At 42.5% G+C, this 14206-nt stretch overlaps 1 protein-coding gene across 1 annotated transcript in view; it reads right to left on the reverse strand.

Moving 5' to 3' along the window:
• Window positions 1-14206, reverse strand: part of LOC144678828 (uncharacterized) — a 283752-nt gene that overhangs the window by 116436 nt on the left and 153110 nt on the right. Inside the window, exon 8 of the mRNA XM_078538774.1 lies at window positions 11700-11851. Within this exon, the coding sequence (XP_078394900.1) occupies window positions 11700-11851 (152 nt within the window). The remainder of the gene's footprint in view (window positions 1-11699; window positions 11852-14206) is intronic.

The raw sequence follows: 14206 nt of genomic DNA on the forward strand, positions 1-14206 counted from the left end.
CCCCACACCAGTGCTATTTAAAGGAATTATCATCTACTTACAGGCTAGTTACTGATTGATTGCTTCTGACTTATGCTACAATTCTACAAGTGTTTGGTGCTTTCTATAGCTGTTTCAAATTATAGAAGTCTATAGGCAGTGGTGCGGCAGGTACTGAAGGGAATTTTGCTGACCTTAGGGCTTTTGCACAAATCAGTTGTGCCCAGACAAGTTGCGGTGCTGCATTTATGATTCCTGGCATTGAACTCCACAGCTATCTGCTTCAACTGCCTTTTGAATGTGCCTGGAGGACCTTCTGGGGCCTTGCAGATACTAGACATCTCCTTTACTTTCTATCTCCTTTACTACTCCTTTACCAGTGCCGCGTCCAAAAACCTTGGAGCCCACGCTCTCCAATGCTATGCCATTCTTCAATGTTTCACAGGTCAGATTTGCATCCTGCATGACTGCCAGCATCAGCTCCAGCCACAACACACCTCCCCTTCAAGAGGTGCAGGCCGGCATTAGCTGTAAGTGGTGCTAGCAAGTTATAGTTTTGATACATGTAGCTACGAGCAGAAATCATCCGATTGTGCAGGCAGCACACTGTAGCAACACAATCCCGGTGCCATATTCGGGGAGCTATGCAATTTAGTCCTCAATATGTAAATTTTATTATTGAGCACTTAAGTATCATGGGTCTGGGAGTTGTTGCAGAAGAAGCTTTTTTGAGTTGGTGCACTGGAGTCACTGTATAGAAGAAAGCCTGTGGAATTGCTATCTAATTCTTATTGCCTGCAAATGGAAATTGTGGCCAGTAGAGTGAGACCTGTCTAATGGCCGAATTACTGGACTTGAGAAAAATGGGGATAGGAGGCACTACACTTTTGCATTCTCAGCTGATTTTGAACCATAAGCATGGACATAATGAATAGGGGCCCCTGACATTGATGTCTCTATAAAACGTGTACAGTTCACATGCAAGCTCTCATTATGCAAACCTATCAGTGCTATTTTAACAAGGAATCAGTGTCTAAGAAGCTATCTTTTATAAATGAATGACATTTCTGCTCACCAGTACCAAAACATCTCAGATGAACATTTGATGGAGACAGAACAATTTACGGTCATGACAATGAGTCAGAATAATTTTCTGCCTTTTACAGTTCTGCTCCAACAAAATTACTAACCAACTCATCTAAAGTTTTCTATAAATTGAGGGACTCAGGTATAATAAGTAATAGGTCTGGCAGCATCGGCGGAGAAGAAAAGAGTTGACGTTTCGAGTCCTCACGACCCTTCAACAGGGTCGTGAGGACTCGAAACGTCAACTCTTTTCTTCTCCGCCGATGCTGCCAGACCTGCTGAGTTTTTCCAGGTAATTTTGTTTTTGTTTTGGATTTCCAGCATCCGCAGTAGTTTTTTTGTTTTTATATAAGTAATAGGTCTATTTAGATTAAATTAATTTATACACAACACTCATTCATTTTTGTGAAAGTTATTATATCTGGAAATCTATATTAGTAGTTCAACACTTATGTAACCATCAGGCACATTGACATTGTTTTCAAATCGATGTACAAGTATGACCAGAAATTGTAATCTAATTATACATACATATTTTCAGAAACATATAATCCTCAGTCCTATTCAAGATTCTAAAAGTAATCCTTCTTCAATAATACATAAGGGATAACTTTCCACTCTTGACAAAATCACAAAATTTGGCTTAAATTGTGCTTGAAATTGCACTACTTATATACAGTTCAAGCTTCTGCTAAAGTTTATTTGCATAATCGCAATTGTGAAATTTTCCACAGACCATTGCAATCAGACAGCATATTGTAAGGCATTTTTTCCTCATTCTTTATATTTTTTTTTATTCTGATATGGGATGTGGGCATTGCTAGCAAGGCCAGCATTTGCTGCCATCCCTAATCACCCTTGAACTGAGTGGCTTGCTAGGCCTTTTCACAGGGCAGGTAAGAGTCAACCACATTGCTGTGGGTCTGGAGTCACATATAGCCCAAACCAGGAAACAAAGAGTAGGAATAAATGGGTCTTTTTCCGAATGGCAGGCAGTGACTAGTGGGGTACCGCAGGGTTCGGTGCTGGGATCCCAGTTATTCACAATATATATTAATGATTTAGATGAGGGAATTAAATGTAATATCTCCAAATTTACAGATGACACAAAGCTGGGTGGGAGGATGAGTTGTGAGGAGGATGCAGAGATGCTTAAGTGTGATTTGGACAAGCTGAGTGAGTGGGCAAATGCATGGCAGATGCAGTATAATGTGGATAAATGTGAGGTTATCCATTTTGGTAGCAAAAACAGGAAGGTAGATTATTATCTGAATGGCTATAAATTGAGAGAGGGGAATGTGCAACGAGACATGGGTGTCCTTGTACACCAGTCACTGAAGGTAAGCATACAGGTGCATAAGGCAGTAAAGAAGGCAAATGGCATGTTGGCCTTCATAGCCAGAGGATTCGAGTACAGGAACAGGGATGTCTTGCTGCAATTGTACAGAGCCTTGGCGAGACCACACTTGGAATATTGTGTGCAGTTTTGGTCTCCTTATCTGAGGAAGGATGTACTTGCTATAGAGGGAGTGTGGCGGAGGTTTACCCGACTGATTCCTGGGATGGCGGGACTGATATATGAGGAGAGATTGAGTGGATTAGGATTATATTCGCTGGAGTTCAGAAGAATGAGGGGGGATCTCATAGAAACCTATAAAATTCTAACAGGGCTAGACAGGGTAGATGCAGGATGTTCCCAAAGGTGGGGGTGTCCAAAACCAGGGGTCACAGTCTGAATATATGGGGTAGACCATTTAGGACTGAGATGAGGAGAAATTTCTTCACCCAGAGAGTGGTGAGCCTGTGGAATTCGAAAGTAGAGACCAAAAACATTGTATGTTTTCAAGAAGGAGTTAGATATAGCTCTTGGGGCGAAAGGGATCAAAGGATATGGGGAGAAAGTGGGAGCAGGCTATTGAGTTGGATGATCAGCCATGATCTTATTAAATGGTGGAGCAGGCTCGAAGGGCTGAATGGCCTCCTCCTGCTCCAAGTTCGTATGTTCATATGACAGTAGCACCTTCAAAATTGCATTTATCGTAATCGTTACGGATTTGCTTTGGATAAAAGTGAAAGTTAAATTACTATACTAATATTTAACAATATAATATTCAAATTCAGCCATTGCATTAAAATAGCAGGTGAGTTGAACGTTTCTGTATTCTCTCTTAAAAAAAACTAAATTAAGTTTTTTTTTGTGTGTATAGCCAACGACTGATTTTGTCTGTGTGAATGGCTCATGATAAAAGGTTCCCCATCCCTGGTTTAGAATCATACAATTAAAAACAAGAAGACAGTAGTTTTACCACAGCAACGTTTAGCAATAAAGCAAAGGGGAATGGTAAAATTGACAGTGGTCCAGTAAAGCCGTATATATGTCAAGGAAAATAAATAAACTGGGCTGTTTACGCAAATACAATTATTTGCCTTATGTACTGGTGGATGATTTATTGGCTGATATCGCAAATGCACTTCTGAAGCTGTCTAAAATAAACTAGCGGCATTGAAGTTTAGTGCCATAGTGACTCATACTGGCACTGGCAGTGCAACACCTCAGGTAGAAGAGGAGTCATATTCTCCTCAAAACGTTAACTCTGTTTCCCTCTCCATAGATCCTGCTGATCTTTTGAGTTTTTCCAGCACATCTTGTTTTTAACCTCAGGTAGAGGTGGACTGTAGTATGTTGCAGCTTAGTTATTCCCTTGAAAGGGACGTGCAACCTTCACAAGCAATGTCAAGTTGACAGTATTGATATTAGGTGGCTACAACCACCTTCAACCAGAAGTGCCAAGTGGATGCTTTATCTTGGTCTCCTTTTGAGTTCTTCTCACAGAAGCCAGTCTTCAAACAATTCAATTCACTATTTTTTCTTACAAAGAAATGGCTGAACACACAGAATATAGTAAATGCCCCAACAACATCCCAGCAGTAGTACTGAAGGCTTGTGCTCCAGAACTAGCTACACTTCTACCCAAACTAGTCTGGTACAGCTACAACACTGGTATCTACATGACAAAGTTGACAAATGCCCGTGTATGTCCTGTCCAGAAAAAGCAGGACAAATCCATTCCAGCCAATTACCAGTTACCAATTACCAATCAGTCAATCATCAGCAAAATGCTGGAAGGTCACTTGAACAATGTTATTAATCGGCATTTACTTAGCACAACCTGCTCACTGACATTCAGTTTGGATTTCTCTGCAACCTCTCAGCCCCAGACTGCATTAGAGCCTTGGTCCAAACATAGCAAAAGAGCTGAATTCCAGAGGTGAGGTGAAAATGTCTGCCCTTAACATCAGGTTAGCATTTGATCAAGTGTAACAAGGAACCCTAGCAAAATTGAAGTCAATGGGAACTGGAGTAAACTCTCCACTAGTTGGAGTCATACCGGGCACAAATGAACATTGTTGTGCTTATTAGAGTCCAATGATCTCAGTGCCAGGACATCGCTGCAGGAGTTCTAGGCCCAACCAACTTCAGCATTTTTAAAATTCATTAATGGGACGTGGGCTTCACTGGCTAGGCCAGCATTTATTGCTCATCCCTAGTTGCCCTTGAGAAGGTGGCGGTGAGCTGCCTTCCTGAACAGCTGCAGTCCATGTGGTGTAGGTACACCCACTGTTAGGAAGGGAGTTCCAGGATTTTGACCCAGCGACAGTGAAGGAACAGCGATATATTTCCAAGTCAGGATGGTGAGTGACTTGGAGGGGAACTTCCAGGTGGTGGTGTTCCAATCTATCTGCTGCCCTTGTCCTTCCAGATGGTATTGGTCGTGGGTTTGGAAGGTGCTGTCGAAGGAGCCTTGGTGAATTCCTGCAGCGCATCTTGTAAATGGTACACACTGCTGCTACTGTGCGTCGGTGGTGGATGGAGTGAATGTTTCTGGCTGTGGTGCCAATCAAGCGGGCTGCTTTGTCCTGGATAGTGTCAAGATTCTTGAGTGTTGTGGGAGCTGCACTCATCCAGGCAAGTGGGGAGTATTCCATCACATTCCTGACTTGTGCCTTGTAGATGGTGGACAGGCTTTGGGGAGTCTGAAGGTGAGTTACACGTTACATGATTCCTAGCCTCTGACCTGCTCTTGTAGCCACAGTAATTTTAGCTAGTCCAGTTCAGTTTCTGGTCAATGGTAACCATCAGGAAGTTGATAGCTGCTTCACCAATTACTTTCCTTCCATCATAAGGTCAGAGGTGGAAATATTCGCTGATGATTGCACAATATTCAGCACCATTCGCGACTCCTCAAATACTGAAGCAGTCAATGTCCAAATGCAGCAAGACCTGAACAATATCCAGGCTTGGGCTGACAAGTGGCAAGTAACATTCACGCCACACAAGTGCCAAGCAATGACCATTTCCTTTAAGAGAGAATCTAACCATTGCCCCTTGACATTCAATGGCATTACCATCACTGAATCCCCCATTATCAACATCCTGGGAGCTTACCATTGACCAGAAACTGAACTCGACTAGCCATGTAAGTACTGTGGCTACAAGAGCAGGTCAGCGGTTAGGAATCCTGCGACAAGTAATTCACCTCCTGACTCCCCAAAACCTGTCCACCATCTACAAGGCTCAAATCAGGAGTGTGATGGAATATTCTCCACTTGCCTGGATAAGTGTAGTTCCAACAACACTCAAGAAGCTTGACACCATCCAGAACAAAGCAGCTCCCTTGATTGGCACCCCTTCCACAAACATTCACTCCCCCAACCACCGACTAACAGTGGCAGCAGTGTGTACCATCTACAAGATGCACTGCAGAAACTCATCCAAGACTCCTTAGGCAGCACCTTCCAAACCCATGACTGCTACCATTTGGAAGGGCAAGGGCAGCAGATACATAGGAACACCACCACCTGGAAGTTCCCCTTTAAGCCATTCACCATCCTGATTTGGAAATATATAATCGCCGGTACTGCACTGTCGCTGGGTCAAAATCCTAGAACTCCATTCCTAACAGCACTGTGGTTGTACCTACACCAGAGGGACTGCCGCGGTTCAAGAAGGAAGCTCACCACCACCGGTTCACAAAGACAATTAGGGATAGGCAATAAATGCTGGCCTAGCCAGGGGCTCCCACATCCTGTACATGAATTTAAAAAAAATTCTTCAGGCTCATGTCCAAGGCTGCCTGGACGCAACAGACCTTGCATTAAAATGAAGCATCCTATATACTTATTTCTGCTTTGCAGTGATCTGATGTCACGTGCTGAATCAGTTATCATGTCCAAATTATTTTCTGCTTCTCCTTTAACTATCTATAGTACATCCATAACTTACCTGAACTTTCCATTCTTTGAGCCAATGTCTAGTACCTTGCAATTTCATCTGCCACTGATTTATCCAATTGCAAGATTTTATCAAACATTTGTTGTATTTCCTGGCTACTTTCTCTGTCTCAACTAACTAAGTTTAAATTGGCCTGCAAACTTACCCGTTTATATTTTTTCTGCATCTAAATTATTAAGATAGAATGGAAACAGCAAGGGCTTCAGCACTGAAGCCTATGGCATACCATTTAGTACTTCTCTCCAATTTTGACAAATGTGCAGTTTTCTAATCTTCAATCAATTATTTATTTGTGCCCAGGTTTTGTCTTGAATTTCCACTGCTTTCAGCTTCAATAATAGTTTCTCATGAGGAATTTCATCAAATGCTCTTTGGAAATTTAATTACTATCAGCATGAACTGCAACTGCCTCAACAAAATCAAGAAGATTTTCTAAGCAGCATTCTCCTGTAGTAATATAGATGGTTGGCCAGACCATCCTTCTCTAATGTATTATAATATGGCAGGTGGTAATTGCTGGGCTGACCAAATCCCAAAGGGAAACTTGGCCAAGCTATCACATTGATTTGAAATTTGTATTTTTATTATGAGAAGGTATGTGCACTGAAGTCAGAAGTTAAGAGTTGAGTACCACTTTTGGAGATCTTAAATGTTAAATTAAAACATTTATTAACAAAAAAAAGTTTAAACATACAAGATTACAGTTATACAATTACATTTAGTCTTACGACATTTCCCAAGAGATTTCTACTTAGCGAGACTCCCAACTAAACACCTTTTGCAGGCAACAGTCCAAGTAGATTCTTAATCTATAAAACATCCAGTAATATTACTGCAAGGCACTCACTGTTGCTATAAGGGAGGTATTTCACAGCTTCTCTCTCCCTCTCACTCGACAATGGGAGCGCGTCTCTTGGGTAGCTAGAGGCTGCTTTTCATAAGTCTATCTTCACACAGTGCACCTTTCAAGATCTCACATAGCCACCCATCTCATACAGCTTTTAATCTTTTCTTAAATATATTTTCCCCCCTTCTGATCTTTAAATCCATTGTTCCAAACTTTCTTTGGAAGTTACCTTTCCCAGAATATAAAAATATTTCAGATTGTCATTATGGCCAGCCCTTTCAGGAAAAATAAACTTAATAAGTTTGCCTCATTTATTTATGATTTTTGCCAGTTGTAAAACTTCCGGTCATATCTCTTTGAAATTCAAATCTCTCAACTTATGTACAAATGCAAATGTTAGCTCGTCCATTTTGACTTCAAAATACCTGCTTTGACTCCTAACCCCTTTGATGATTTAAACCTCTCAGTCTCACTGTCTTCAGTTTAATTAAATTAGTCACACATACACACACGCAGCCCCCCCAACCCCCAAAAAACAAGCCTACTTCAGTATCCCACAGTAATATTAGGGGGAAAATGAAATTTCCTTTAATTATCCATATATAGACTGGGATAGTGTTAGAGTAAGGGGCAGTGAGGTCCAAGCGTTCCTAGAGTGTGTTCAGGAGAATTTCCTACAGCTGTATGTGTCCAGTCCAACAAGAAAGGAGGCACTACTAGACCTGGTTCTTGGGAATGAAGTGGGTCAAGTAGATCAACTGACAGTGGGGGAAAGGTTTAGGATGACGGTGGAAAATTACATTGGTCAGTCCAGAGTAAGAATAATCAACTGGCGGCAAGAGGAATTCAATAAGGCAAGAACTGAGCTGGGTCAGACTGACTGGAACCCAATGGTTGGTGTGAAAAACAGTAGCAGAGCAATGAGCTACCTTCAAAGAGGAGGTGGGTTTGGGCACAGTCAAGGTATGTTCCCTCAAAAGAGAAGGGTAGGACAAACAAATCCAGAGCTCCCTGGGTGACAAAGGAGATAGAAATTAAGCTAAAGAGGAAAAAGTGTGCTTACGACAGGTGTCAGGCAGTAAATACAATTGAGAACCAAGCTGAATACAGAGGTTCAGAAGGGATGTATAAAAGCAAATACAAGAAGCAAAGAGGGATCATGAGAAAAGACTGGCAGCTAACATAAAAGGAATTCCCAAAGTATTCCATAAGCACATCGATAGTGAAAGGGTGGTAAAAGGAGGAGTAGGGCCAACTAGGGACCAAAAAGGGGATTTACACATAGAGGCAAGAGGCATGGGTGACATGTTAAATGAATACTTTGCATCTGTCTTTAGCTACAAGGCAGGTGCTGTCTAGGCCATGGTGACAGAGGAGGAAACTCAGTCACTAGAAGGGTTTAAAATTGATAAGGAGGAGGTATTGGATAAGCTGTTGGTACTTAAAGTTGATAAGGCACCGGGACTGGATGAGATGCAGCCAAGAATATTGAAGGAAGTGAGAATGGAAATTGCAGAGGCACTGGCAATAGTTTTTCGATGTTCGCTAGCTTCAATGGAGGCGCCGGAGGACTAGAGAATTGCAAACATTACGCCCTTGTTCAAAAAAAGTTGTAAAGACCTGCCTTACAGTCAGTTTAACTTTGCTGGTGGGGAAACTTCTAGAAACAATTAATCAGGATAGAATTAATAGTCACATGGAAAAATGTGGATTGATTTGGAAGAGTCAACATGGATTTGTTAAAGGAAAATCGTGTCCAACTAACTTGCTAGAGTTTTTTGAAGAGGCAGCAGAGATAGTTGATGAGGGCAAGGCCATTGATGTGGTGTATATGGACTTCCAAAAGGCGTTCAAAACAGTGCCACACAACAAACTTGTGAGAAAAGTTATAGGTCATTGAATAAAAGGGACAGTAGCAACGTGGATACAAAATTGGCTGAGGGATAGGAAACAGAGTGATGGTTAATGGGTATTTTTCGGGCTGGAAGAAGATTTGTCGTGGAGTTCCCCAGGGGTCGGCATTGGGACCCTTGCTTTTTCTGATATAAATAAACGATCTAGATCTTGGTGTGCAGGGGACAATTTCAAAGTTTGCAGATGACATAAAACTTGGCAGAATTATAAACTGTGAGGAGGACAGTGTAGAACTTCAAAAGGACATTGAAACATTGGTGGAGTGGGCAGATAGGTAGCAGATGAAGTTCAATCTGGAGAAGTGTGAGGTGATACACTTTGGTACATGGAAGAACATGGAGAGATAGTATAAAATAAGATGTACTATTCTAAAGGGTGTGCAAAAACAGAGAGACCTGGTGTATATGCACATAAATCATTAAAGGTGGCAGGACAGGTAGAGAGAACTGTTTCTAAAGCATACAATATTCTAGGCTTCATTAATAGGGGCATAGAGTACAAAGCAGGGAGGTTATGTTGAACTTATATAAGACATTGGTTAGACCTCAGCTGGAGTATTGTGTACAGTTCTGGGTGCCACATTATAGGAAGGATGTGGACGCATTGGAGAGAGTACAGAAGAGGTTCACAAGAATGGTCCCAGGGTTGAGACACTCCAGTTAGGAAAGATTGGAGAAGTTGGGACTGTTTTCCTTGGAGAGGAGAAGGCTAAGAGGAGACTTGATAGAAGTTTTCAAAATCATGAGGGGTCTAGACAGAGCAGATAGGGAGAAACTGTTCCCACTCGTAAATGGATCGAGAACCAGAGGGCACAGTTTTAAAGTGATATGCAAAAGAAGAAACTTTTTCACACAGCAAGTAGTTAGGGTTTGGAATGCACTTCTTGGAAGTGTGGTAGAGGCAGATTCAATTGAAGCATTCAAGAGGGCATTGGATGGTTATTTAAATGGAAACAATGTGCATGGTTACAGGGAAAAGGCAGGAGATTGGCACTAAGTTAAAGTGCATCAGACACAATGGGCCGAATGGCCTCCTTCTACATCGTGAGAATTCTGTAATTCTGTGAAATGCCTTTCCATTGTCCAGCTCGCTTGCTGCAATATGTTTCCAATCTTATCTGTCTGATCATAGTCAAAGCATCTCCAGAAATGGCTTCTCCTACCACCCTGACATATTGTCTCCAGACTCCCTCGAGGGTTTAGACCCTTGGCCTCCACCTCTCCCTTATCTATATACTGCCACTTTGGAACATTATCTAATAACACAGATCAGTTTTCATTGGCGCATTGATGACACCCGCCTCCACCTCATCCTCACCAATTCTCTTGAACACTCCGCTGCCTCGGTGTTTTCAGACTGCTTATCTGACATAAAGTCTTGGATGAGCCATAATTTCCTCTGGCTAAACATTGGGAAGACTGAAGCCAGGGGGAGGTAGTGGAAAAATGGCAATGTCACTGGACTAGCAATCCCAGGCTAATGCTTTGGCGGCACAGGTTCAAATCCCACCATGGCAGCTGGCAGAATTTAAATTTTATCAATTAGGAAGGTGATTAAAGGTTTGATCAAAAGGTTAAGAACATAACTTACATTCATTTGCACTTCTAATGCAATAAAACATCCCATAGGGCTTCATAAGCTGAGGCAGGGTGGAGTCAACCAATGTTGCAAAAGTAGGAGGTCTTAGTGATGCCACAGATATATGGTCAGAAGCTCATCTTGGGATCATATATGAGGGTCTTAAAGTGGGCTTGGGAGAGACAGAAGTTCAGGGAGGGAATTCCACAGCATTGGGCCTTGAGAGCTGCCAAATAATGGGGTAAAAGGAGTGTGGGATGCATGAGTCCAAATCTAAGTTGTAGATCTAGGTGTTGGCTGTGGGCAGTGTTGAATCCCAAATTATGTTGAACTTAATTGCTTTGTGGTCACTATCATCCGGAGGTGCTACAGCTTCTAATTTCTGTGTGCTGTTAGGGTCATTTACCAGTTAACAAGTCAAGCAAAAGAATTTTCTCCTGTGGTTTCCCTGACACACATAAATTTCCATAGTTACCAGCACATAATCTGTGATTTTCCATATAATCAAATGAAGGAATGGAAAATTGTAGGATTTGCACATGATTTCCTGATTTTCATTCCTGGAAGTGGTCTACATGTCAGTAAAGAAAAAATGCAAAGAGAAAAGTGCCCAGTTGTTTCATGAAACAATTATTCATTACAATTATCAATTCAGATTCCAGGCAAGATGGACAATACTGATTTATATTGGTTCTATTGAAACCTCCATTAACATGATATTTCTAATTTCTGTTATCCTTTTATCACTTTTTCTACAGCTGTAAATTTGAACAAAACCATTTGATTCCAGTTAGATTATTTTGCTGAGTACTTTTCTCCTTCACATACAGTCTACTTCCTGTGTAACACATACAACACCTACTCCTTTCTTATCTATTCTGTGCATGATGAAAAATAGCCAAATTCAATTTTTTTAAACAGATAGATTAAAGAAAATTCAAAATTGTTTTTCGCTCTAATAATGAATCAATTAAACATCAATAAAATGTAGCTGTTTCCTACCTGACAATAATTGGCTTCTTTTAATGAAATGAAGATTGAGGGATGGTTTCCAGGGCATGGCCCATGGCACAGTCTTCAATGTGAATGTGCATTGTTTAGCATTAAGCAGGGGTAGAAGTGGTGAGACATCTGTTAACCAGTGGCCAATGCGTCTGTAATTATAAATTATAAATATCTGGGTAACATTTTGGTAATCAAAGGGAAATAGAAGCGAAGGAAACAAGTCTATTTGCTCAGAGCAGCTCCTGTTCTGCAATGCACATTCTATGAAATTACAATGGAGGAGTGAGAGCAGCTCTGAGGAAATTCCCGGTTTACATCTACAGCTTGCTTGCAGAAGACACTTCAATGTTAACTGGATGACTGACATATTGAACATTTCTGAGGTGACTTTATTTTAAAATTCTCCAATGATTCAGTTGGTAAATGTCGTGCCTGTAGGACTGAAGCATGAAGGTCCCAGGTTCAGTGACTAGCTATTGAGCAAGCTGGCCTGAGCCTGAGTAATAGTAGAGAAAAAAAAAAGCCAGAACTCCAACTCTCGTTTTCAATTCAGTGATTGCTACTGGGAAGTTCATGTGTAAGGAAAGGATAATGCTTGATCTTTGCTGCTCATGCCTCTAAGTGGTTAAGAAGCCTGATATTCACTGTCTCAGCTCATAGGGGAAGAATTAATAGTTGGACAAGTTAACAAAAAGCAACTACATAGTGAACTCAAGCCCCAGTATAAGTCATTTGTCTTCAGGGTAGGAGAAAGCTGGCAGGGCAAAGAAAACAAAACATTTTTGCTGCAGAAAATATATACATTTAGCAATGGAAAATATTAAACAAAGGCTTGTATCAGTTTCCAGTCTCATATCAACTAACAGAAATTGAATGCTTTGGAAACTCCTTAAAAGCATAGTTTTAAAAAAAACAGCAGTCTCGTTTTTTATCTGCTGACATTTCTAATTGTAAACAGGAGCTGATAACTTAAAAGCTCAGTTTCTAGTACATAATACATTTAAGTAAATTTCTGGAACCATACTATGGAACCATTTCTATGCCACCGTACAATGTCACGTGCCAAAGGAGAAATGCTCACCCAATCAGATGTAAGGCAGAAATTTCCCAGATTTGCACTAAGTGCGGTTGTGGGCGGGTAAAATGGAATCCTACCCGCCAACGAAAACGGCAGGTGTTCATGCCGCACCATCCCGAGCCCACCTCATTATTTATTCACTCCCGCGAAACACACCGTTTCCATGGCGAGCGGGCTCTCATTCGCCCGCCCTCCATCACCCCGTTGCTGCATCGCGTTGGCTGCCATCTTTAAAAGGCAGTGGCCAGCAAAGCGCTCATCGCCACCAGCTCACCATCACTGCCCGGGAGACATGGCCAGCAAAGGAAAAAAGACTGCAAACCCCGCTTCAACGACGGGTCCCTCGAGAGATTGCTGGATGCCGTGAAGGCCCGCCGGGATGTGCTCTACCGCACTCTGGCCGCAGGATGGGCAGCAAAGTCACCAATCTGGCTTGGGAGGCAGTGACAGGAGTGGTCAGCGCAAACGACCTGTAGAGGAGGACAGCCACCCAGTGCCGCAAAAGAAGAATCATCTCCTCCGTTCCACCAGGGTAAGTCACTCTTTTCATCATTCCCAACTCACACATTCACAAATCCATCATACATCCACAGGGCCCTCACTCACTGCCGGTTCAAGGGACATCACCATTCACTCTTTCACACACACTGCCATTATCCTCATCCCGTCCATGGGACCACTCGCCACTCACACAGGCCAGGCATACTTATCATCTGGCCCGGCAGGCATCCTGATCCACTCTCCACATCTTTATCCATGCAGGACAAACTGGCACATAACAGGAGGGAAAGGTCACAGACAGGTGGAGGGATGCCGGAGATCAAAGTTGTCACAGAATTCAAAAACAGAGCCATCCAGCTGGCTAGCGATGACCGGGACCGGGCCTGTGCTGACGGTGAGGTCAGCGGTGCTCTACCAAGTGAGGATCTAGCAGTGCAACATGCATCAGACAACCTGATGTGAGTGATGTGTCCTCTTTCATAGGCCACTTCTATGCACTAATGATCTCCCTTGCTTTCGCAGGCACATCTGCCAAACAGCTGTCAGAGACCATGACCCAGGGCCTCCAATCAAGCTCCGAAGAAACCTCTGAAAAGGAATCTGAAGGCACCCTCCCTGAAGCCCTGTCACAGTGCTCACCCACACCCTCCACCAGCGCAGAGACACACACCTTGGCAGGACCCAGTTTTAGAGTAGCCTTGGGATCACAATCTGGTGAGCATATCACATTTTCTGATCCACAGCAGGCGGAGGCAGGGACTTCCCAGGTCCCTGGCACGCGGAGGATTGCTGGAGGCCAGAACCTTGCTAAGTCCAAGTCAGATGACGAGCCTCTGGACTCGGCCATGTCACAGTTGCTGGAGCTGGAAAGGCAAGTTAGGGAACATCAGGAAGAGATGTCCTCAGATTGTAAGGCACGATGGAG

The sequence above is a fragment of the Cetorhinus maximus genome, chromosome 3 (genome assembly GCF_964194155.1).
Source record: "Cetorhinus maximus chromosome 3, sCetMax3.hap1.1, whole genome shotgun sequence".
Taxonomy (NCBI): Eukaryota; Metazoa; Chordata; class Chondrichthyes; order Lamniformes; family Cetorhinidae; genus Cetorhinus; species Cetorhinus maximus.